The sequence below is a fragment of the Bison bison genome, unplaced genomic scaffold (assembly GCF_000754665.1).
Source record: "Bison bison bison isolate TAMUID 2011002044 unplaced genomic scaffold, Bison_UMD1.0 scf7180017864472, whole genome shotgun sequence".
Lineage (NCBI taxonomy): Eukaryota > Metazoa > Chordata > Mammalia > Artiodactyla > Bovidae > Bison > Bison bison.
Window position 1 is genome coordinate 3055671 of NW_011495033.1, and position 9374 is coordinate 3065044.

Sequence of the window (9374 nt, forward strand, 5' to 3'; positions counted from 1 at the left end):
CCTGCGCTTCCAGTCCCGTGGAGCCCAACGCGAGCGCCTCGTGCCCCAGCCGGGCGGGGGCCAAGATGGGGAGCCGGGCGCCCTGAGCCGGCCCCATGACCCTGAGCACGTTGGCCCGCGAGAAGAAGGCGCCCCTCGCCTGCACCTGCAGCCTCGGTGGCCCCGACATGATCCCCTACTTCTCCGCCAACGCGGTCATCTCGCAGAACGCCATCAACCAGCTGTGAGTGCCGCGCGCCCTCCGCCCTCTGCGAACGGTCGCTCGGAAAGTTTGCTTTTCAGCAGCCGGTTTTCCCAGCAACTGGGAGCAAGCAAGGGTGAAATCGCACCCTGCTCGCTTGCAACTCCCGGGGCCCCCAGGGGCTGCATAGTAGGGTAGAGATGTAGAGTAATTCTTGGAGGCGGAAAGTGTCCTGAGGGTGGGAAGGCGGACAGAAGAATCCTTTGGGAGAATTTCTGGTAAACTTTGAGAGGATCTGAAAGTGAGGTCGCCTCAGGGAAATTGTGATGACGGAGTGACAGCCGTTTGGCATTTTGGAGACGGGCTAAAGCGGTCAGTAGCCTCTCAGCCGCCGGCCGGAAACGCTAGGACTCCCCTGCGGGTCCCGCTGGCGCTCAGGCTCCTGTGTTTGTTGTTTTGTTTCCTTGCTTCAAATAAGTTTGCTTGTGACCGTAGGTTTCTGTTGCAAGCCGTGCACACAAAGAAGGGCAGTTCATTTTTCACACTGTCTGGTTGTAGTCTGGAATTATTTCATAACGCTGGATTTTAGTAGTAGTTTGACTCTCTTTTTGTCTCCGCCAGTAGTAGTACGCGCTTACAACCGAAGCCTGCAGGCACACCTTCAATCGCTAAAGTGCAAGATCTCGTTGCATCTTTAAATCATCACAGTTTTCAGAGTCTCTAGAATTGTTCCTCCCTTCCTTGGTGGTTTAGCCCTTTCTGAGAACTGTGTGCTCAAGCTTGTGGTTAATCTCACCTCACATTTTAAAAAGGGCAAAATAGAGGAACTCCCATCTATTCAAGTTGCATCATTAAACTGGTTGAGAGGTTCAGGGTTACTTTTAGCTGGCAGCAGTTTGGTCTTTGTAGTGTGTTAGCTCTCACTCGGAGTGGTTTCAAGGGGAGTGACCTACTGAGGTTTTCCCAGACTCCTGGCACTTAAGCCATTTCTGTCTCCCACCCAGGTCAACCCTAAAGAACTTTTTAGTTTCACCTCCAACAGTAGAAACTTTGCATTATCCTTATATTAAAGGTCCCAAGAATAGCCTGTAAAGTGATTTCTGTGGTGGTGGTGGTGGTTTAGTCGCTAAGTCGTCTCCGACCTTTTGCAACTCCATGAACTGTAGCCCGCCAGGCTCCTCTGTCCATGGGTTTTCCCAGGCAGGAATACTGGAGTGGGTTGCCATTTCCTTCTCCAGGGGAACTTCCAGACCCAGGGATCAAACCCACATCTCCTGCTTGGCGGGCAGATTCTTTACCACTGAGTCAGATAATCTTAAATCTAATTTATTATTTTAACAGTTTCCTCTGTTACCAAATCAAATTTGCATTTTAACTTTTCCATTTTGTGTTGGTTCTTGGTGGTGTACTGAAAAAAGCACACCCCCCCGCCCCCCAACATAGTGGTTTTACTGCTTTGTTACAGAGTCTGTAGAATTAAATCAACCGTTTACTTTTTTTTTTTTGACCTTGTAGAGGGAGGAGGGCAGCATATGGGATCATAGTTCCCAGACCAGGGTTGTAACCAGTCCTCCCCTGCAGTGGAAGCCAGGTGTTTTAACCACTGGACCACCAGGGAAGTACCTGCACTTTACCTAAAAAAAAAAAAAAAAAAAAAGGGGGGGGGGGAGGTGGAATGAATAATCTGAAAATGGGTAACCAATGGCAAAATAAGTGTGAACAATACTTTAAAAATAAAAAAGATAATGGAAGCAACCCACATGTACATTAAGGGATACATGGATAAACATAATGTGGTCTGGGATACAACTGAATATTTTTCAGCTGTAAAAAGGAAGGAAATTCTGACACATGCTACAACGTGGATGAAGTTTGAAGACATCATTCTGAGTGAAATAGGCCAGTGACAAAATATAAGAACTATGATTCCACTTACATGGAGGACTTGAGCATAAGTAGTCTGGTTGCCAGGGTTTGGAGGAAGAGAATGAGAAGTCTGTGTCTGATGGGTACAGAGTTTCATTTGAGGAAGAAGAAAAAGTTATGGGGATGGATGGTGGAGAGAGCTGCACAACAGAGTGAATATTTAATGGCACTGAACTGTACACTTAAAAATGGTTAGAACGGCAAATTTTATATATGTTTAACTACAGTTAAAAGATTAAACAGAATTTAAAAGGCAGAGCTTCTGAGCTTTGCAGGGGAAAGGAGTTTTGAATCTTGTTTAGGAGTTTGGAATCTAGTGTACACGTTTCTTTTCCTACTAATTAGTGTCTTGGGGGTACATTTGACTTTTTTCTTAAACTGTAAAATGAAGACACTGTGGTTCTGACCCCAGAGGATCATAAAAGATGATGTGTGTGGTAGGTAACAATTTACAAACGATAAACTCCTGCACAGAAAAATGGGTAAATTGAAGTTAAACAAAAACTAAACGGCTGCCATTCATTGACCACTTGCCTCTGTGCTGAGTTTAGTGTGTATTATTATCTCATTTAATCATCACACCCACCCTCTGAACTAATTTATTCTGTTTACAGATAACGAAGCTGAGGCTTTAAGTATTTGCTAATAAATGTCAAAACTGTCCTTAGAATCCAGGTGTTTCCTAGGCCAGTGCTCAAAACCACTGTAGAAATGGTCTTCTGTCTTAGCAATTGCAAAGTTACTTTTAAGACCTATAGTCTTAGAAATTCTCTTTAACTGCTGACATCTTCAACTTAGGAGTGAAAAACACATTTGCTTCACTTAGAGTTTTGCTGCTAAGGTAGGCAGTCTTCTCAAGAATCCTCAGATTATTTCTCTTTCATTTTTGTCTCTCTCTTGCCACTTTTTTTTTCTTGAGAGAGTCTTGTTAATGTTCACTTCTTCTAAAGTGTATTTATTAGTATTACCTTAGCCATCATGTTTAATTTACATTTATGGTATTGCCCAGTCCATCATCATTTAAAAATCTTTAAAGACCATTCCAAATAAAACCCTGAATTTTGTTAACTTAAACATGCCCATTTTTGGTTCCTAACACAAAAGTTTTAAATTTGGGGTCCATGGTTACTAAAGCTATGAACTGGCTTTAGAAGTTTAATGAACTCCTTGAGATCATATGGAAATATTGGGTAGATACATATATTTTAAAAAATCAGGTTCTCAAAGTGATGTGATCTTATAGAAGGTGAAGAATCTCCTTCCTAAAGAGAAGTATGGTCTCTGAGGCCTGGTTTAGTAAAAACTTAGCTACTGCGAGCATTTCCCTGTAGTGCCAGATATGTAAATAGCAGTGATGAATGGGAGCAACCAAAAGGTTAAGAGTTAATTAAGGTCCTTAAGTGAAGACCAAATTTTAATTGTCTGTTTGGGGAAGGGAGTACACCTGAGTTCTCTTAGCCCAATGGTTCTCTTGTCTCTGCTGACGACCCACTCATAAGAGCTTTTCTTCCTTTTCTCATTGCTGCATTGGATTTGCTCTGGGTTTAGAACCAGGTAAACTGTGTAACAAATCCTATGAGAATTGTGTCAGCATAAAAAGACCTCAAGAAGATCTAAGGGGCTTTCCTATGAAGAAAGTTAATGACCTTTAGAGGAGGGCCTTTGGGATAACTAGTTTGGTGATTTCACATGCTCTTTCTTATTTCTTGACTTTTAATTGTGGTATGTATATACATATAGGTGAAATTAGAGAATAGTGTGGGTATTACTGGGTTTATTGGGAATTCTATCGTTATGAGATTAAGGCCTTTCCTTACCTTCGTGTAAAACTCACCAAATATACTGTTATTTCTTATGTGCTCAGTGAAGAACATTAAGGAGTGATTGAATTAACTCCAGAAACAAAAAATAGTTACTGTTGTAAGTGTTAATCCTACTAGAAAAATATATGTGAGCAACCCAGAGCAGCATCTGATCAAACTTCAAGAGTGTGGGATCAGACTGCTCAAATGATCCTGAAATTCCATACCCTTGCAGAGTCTACACGTGGTTTCATATACAACAAAATTTGAACATCTGAAAAATACATGAGCCTATTTTTTTTTTTTTGGAACCTGTGTTATTTTTAGAGAGCCAACATTCAATCTCTGAGAAGTGAATTCGCTAAGCAAGGGGCCAAGGTTTTTCTGGTGTTATTGTTATAAGCCAAACAAATAGCTTATCCACAAACAGGTGACTGTTTTTGTGTCCTGAAAAGTTCAGGAAAGGATCAAGAACTAGTAGATAGAACGCTGGCAAGGGCTGTCATTAAAAGAGTTCCCATTATGAAAACCACTGATCAGAAGTCTGGAAACTTGAATGTTTGAGACATTGCTTGATTTGTTCTTGAGGTGACCTTGAGCTTTTTATCCTTGACCCAAAATATTTGTATTTATTTACTTGGTTGCATATATAAGTTTGACTTCCTAGCTTCACATGAGTGCTTTCAGAAGCTTGAGCTCAGCAACAGAGAGCATATTGAGATAATTATCTAAAAGGTACCTTTCATAAAATTGAAAGATAGAAGCAGTTTTATTTTTTGTGTTTATAATACTAATGCTCTTTTAGTTCTGCAAGTAATTTCACACGTGCTCTTCTCTGAACTTAAGCTTGTGTCAGAATCACCTGGATGGTTTATTAAAACACAGGTTGCTGCCCACACTCCCAGAGTTTCTGATTCTGTAGGTCTGGGGTGAGACTAGAAAATTTCAATTCCTAACAAGTTCCTAGAGGATGCTGGTGATGCTGATCCAGGGACCACACTTTGGGAACCACTGCCTTAAAGTATTCCCGTGAGGCAGATTGGGTAAGTCATCATTCACACTTTGTAAAGTAAATAAACTGAAAAATCAAAATGATGAAGTGATTGGCACAGGGGTTACATGATTTGTTCTTGGTAGAACTGAAACTAGAACCAGCATTTCCTGTCTCCACATCTAGAACTCTTAACACTGCTGCGAAGTCCTGATGCATATGTCTTTGTATCTATGTGGGAACATTTCTTTAGATAAAATTCTAGCAGTGGAATTTCTGGGTCTGATGATATGTATGTGTTAAAATTTTGATACATGCTGCCAAGCTTTGCAGTTTGCTTTGCCAATTAGCTCTTACCAGCTTATATACTTACATAGGTGTCTTCACCAACCCTGGTAATATTAATAATGATACTAGATAGCAGTTAATTTTTTACTGAGCTCTTACTGTGGGCCAGGCATTGTTTTGAGCACCATGCATATTATCTCATTCTCTGTTCTTAACAACGTTGACTTAGGTGTTATCCTCAATTACAGATGAGAGGCACAGAGATGTTAAGTCATTTGTCTGAGATAATACAGCCAGGATGCAAACACAGGCAGCCTCAACCCAGGACCCCTGCTCTTAAACACTCCTTTGCATTTCCCTTACTTTAGGATCCTTTTGTATTTTTATTGGTCTTGTGCATTTTTCTTCTGTGATTTGCATGTTATTTTTCTATTGGCATTTGTTTTTTTCCTTTCTCATGTATTATTCTGTATATTCTGAATATGCTTAACAATTATTTTCCTGGCTCTAGTGCTTGTTTTTTCATTTTGTATCTTGTATAAAAGTTTTTAACTTTTATGTAGTAAAATCTGTCAATAATTTTATGATTTTTCTATCTGGCTTTTTAAAAAACTCTTCCCATCCACTCCCAAGATTATAAAAGTACTCTTTTGTATTTTTCTAGTGTGTCTACCAGAGAAGGCAATGGCACCCCACTCCAGCACTCTTGCCTGGAAAATCCCATGGACGGAGGGGCCTGGTGGGCTGCCGTCTATGGGGTCGCTGAGAGTCGGACACAACTGAGCGACTTCACTTTATTTTTTCGCTTTCCTGCATTGGAGAAGGAAATGGCAACCCACTCCAGTGTTCTTGCCTGGAGAGTCCCAGGGACGGGGCAGCCTGGGGGGTCACACAGAGTCGGACACGACTGAAGTGACTTAGCAGCAGCAGCAGCAGTGTGTCTACACTGTAAAACTATTTCACTTTTTAAAACTGGAATTTATCTTTACAGACAGACTTGGAGATAATGTGAATCCAGTTCCAGATACCACAATAAAGTGAATGTGACACTAAAGCAAGTTACACAAATTTTTTGGTTTCCCAGTGCATATAAAAGTTATGTTTACACCATAGTCTACTAAGTGTGTAACAAAAAGCAGAACTTACCTTAATTATAAAATGCTTTATTGGAAAAAAAAAAAAAGCTAACCATCATCTGACCCTTCAGCAAGTCTTGATGTTTTTGGTAGTGGAGGGTTTGAAATATTTCGAGAAATACCAAAATTTGACACAGAGACATGAAGTAAGCAAATGCTGTTGAAAAAAGGCACAAATAGACTTGTTCTACATAGGGTTGCCACAAACCTTCCATTTTTTTTTTTAAGTGGTATCTGCAAAACGCAGTAAAGTGAAACACAATGAAACAAGACACGCTGTTTTTATTGTATGAAGTAGAGCTTTAACTTCACCTTTTTCCAAATGGATAGTCGTTGAGTCCAGTACCATTTATTTAGTCCAGTCTCACTTCCCTGATTTGAAATGCTATTCATATTATATATTAAAAAGTTTTCTCTCATACACCACTACCACACTGTTACTTAATATAGATTTAGTAGACATTTTGATACCTTGCATCGCAAGGCCTCCCTCAGTGTGTGTGTGTTTTACTATCTTAGCTACCCTTGCTTATTTTCTAGATAAGTCTTAGAAACAACTTGCCAAATCCTACTTTTAAAAACCCTGTTGGGATTTTGATTTAAATTGTACTGAACTAGTTTTGGGGAGAATTAACAGCTTTATAGAATGAGCCTTCCCGATGAGGAATGTGATATGTGTTTGTTTATTCACTGTTTTTAAAATGCCCTTCATTTAAATTTTACACTTTTCCTTATATAACAGTTAGACATTTCTTATTAGGTATATTCATGGGTAGTTGTTTATAAAGTTTTTGTTGTTCTTGTGAATAAGCTCTTCTTTCCCATGACTTTTTCTAATTAGTCTAATTTATAGGTGTGTAGTGAAACTGCTTTTTATATTTGCTTTTATATCAGACCACCTAGCTGAACTCTTGGTCCTTATATCTAATAGATATTTTAGTTGATTTTCTTGATTTTACTGAGTGAATGATTATATCATCTGTAAATGAGTTTTCTCTGAGTGTAACTCTTTGTTGCTTCAGCTTAGGCTTTAGTGTGTTAAAGAGTAGCAATGCTCCTGGTCTTGTTTTCCATTGTAAAAGGGATGCTTTTTATGTTTTCTGAATAGATGTACTGTGTGCTATAAGTTCCAGCATAGATCACGTATCAAGCTGAGGGCATTTCCTACTATTCCTAATTTCAAATATTTTAAAATTAGATACAGATACTGAATTTGATTAGATGTTTTTTGGCCCTCTGTTGGAAGGATAATATTTCCCCCTTTCTTGGCAATGCAGTGACATAACTGAGTTGCGAAAGTTGAATCGTCCTTTAAAGCTGTTTGCATTACTTGTTAACATACTGCTGGAATTGGTTTACTAATACTTTTAAGATTTTTTTCTCAGATATTTGTTGAATCTTTGGTGTTATCTTTGTCCAGCTGGTATATGATGTGTAGAATGATTTAGGTATAGTCTCCCATCTTTTTCTAGCTCTAAAGCAGTTCTTTAGCAGCAGTTCTATACTTTAAAAGCCTAGAACCAAGAGGTCCTACACTAAGTGTTACAATTTTATGATATTGTTTTGTCTTTATATTTTTTAACTTCCTTGTTCTATTTAATAAGTGTCTTTATCATCTTTGCTACTTTAAAATCTAGATTTCTCCTCTCAGAAATGGACAAAACATAGTTATAATAATTGGTAATTCAGTTACTGAAGCCACACATTCATTTATGATTTAAGAGCTTTTTATCTCTGGTTGGTGGATAAAGAGACTAATAATAATGTTGATAGTTTTTAAAGACATGAGATGTCTCTTTATTTTGAATCAATACCATTTTCGTGATTGTTTCTGATCCTTAAATAGGTAGGTAATATAACTTTAAAAGGTAAAATATTGTGTAAAGTGTTATCAATTAAGTTTGCATCGAGTGTATTAATCTCCTAGTGTTACAGTCTTCAAATACAAAGAAGTTAATTTTCAATTGTCAGAGTAAAAGGTACATTTGTGTTTTTATTAGTAGTAATAACTTTGTGTGACTTTACCCACACTTAGGCTGCTTTGAAGTAAGTAGAGCAATAATTGGCTTGGAACAGAGAGGGAGAAAGCCCTCAACTTTGGCCACTAACTGCATAAAGAAGATGAGCAGGAATAGTGAGGTCGTGATGCACTCAAGTCAAGATTTCTTTGATAAAGTCTTAATTAATTTTTTTTTCTGAATTACTGTTCTTCAGATTGTGTGCTCACTTGTAATCACTCCTGAAATGGGGCAATTTCTGTAGATTTACAGAGAAACCATTGCCCAAAGCCAGATAATTAAGGATGTTGTCATTTTCTGGCTCCAAGAGCTGTTGGATCTTGGAGTAATAGAAGGGCTAAACTGCAGATCCTCTTGCTCTGTCCTTACTTGGGTTTCTCCAGTAAATGTGAATCTTCTTAATTACCGTATGTAAAATTGCCTTGGGGCTAGAGAATAGTGGTGTAGATGCTATCACACAATGTTTCTGAATTCCTACGTGTGTGCGAGCTCAGTCGTGTCTGATTCTTTGCGACCTGTAGCCCTCCAGGCTCCTCTGTCCATGGGATTATCCATGCAAGAATACTGGAGTGGGTGGCCATTTCCTCCTCCAGGAGATTTTCCCACCCAGGGATCGAAAGAATCACCGTGTCATTGGTCAGTGGATTCTTTACTACTGAAGCACCTGGGAAGCCCTTCTGGATTACTAAGATGAAAGCAAATTAATAATAATAATTAGTATCCTAACTACTTTCAGATAGATTTAGCTTTGCATTGTTAGAATTATACAGGATGTTGCTTCCACTAACGTAATTAGGTTTAACTTGAAGAAATATGCTAAAAGCATCAAGGCGTTTTTAGGTGTTCCTGTGATTTGGAAAGGATGTAGTAAATGATTTATAAATAGATTGTTAGTACTGCACACCAAAGGGCTTATTTGGGCTCACTTCCTTTTTGCAGGTTGTGGGAATTTGGCCACTCTTGTTTTCTGCATTAATCTGTTTTCAGAGGGCTGTGACCCTTTTTTTAGTCACCTGAGGGATTTGGCATTAG

General features: G+C 39.0%; 1 protein-coding gene across 1 annotated transcript in view; it reads left to right on the forward strand.

Moving 5' to 3' along the window:
• The first annotated feature begins 6 nt into the window (after positions 1-6).
• SSH2 (slingshot protein phosphatase 2) overlaps positions 7-9374 on the forward strand; it is a 103524-nt gene continuing 94156 nt past the window's right edge. The window contains exon 1 of the mRNA XM_010861374.1: positions 7-223. Within this exon, the coding sequence (XP_010859676.1) occupies positions 96-223 (128 nt within the window). The 5' untranslated portion in view covers positions 7-95. The remainder of the gene's footprint in view (positions 224-9374) is intronic.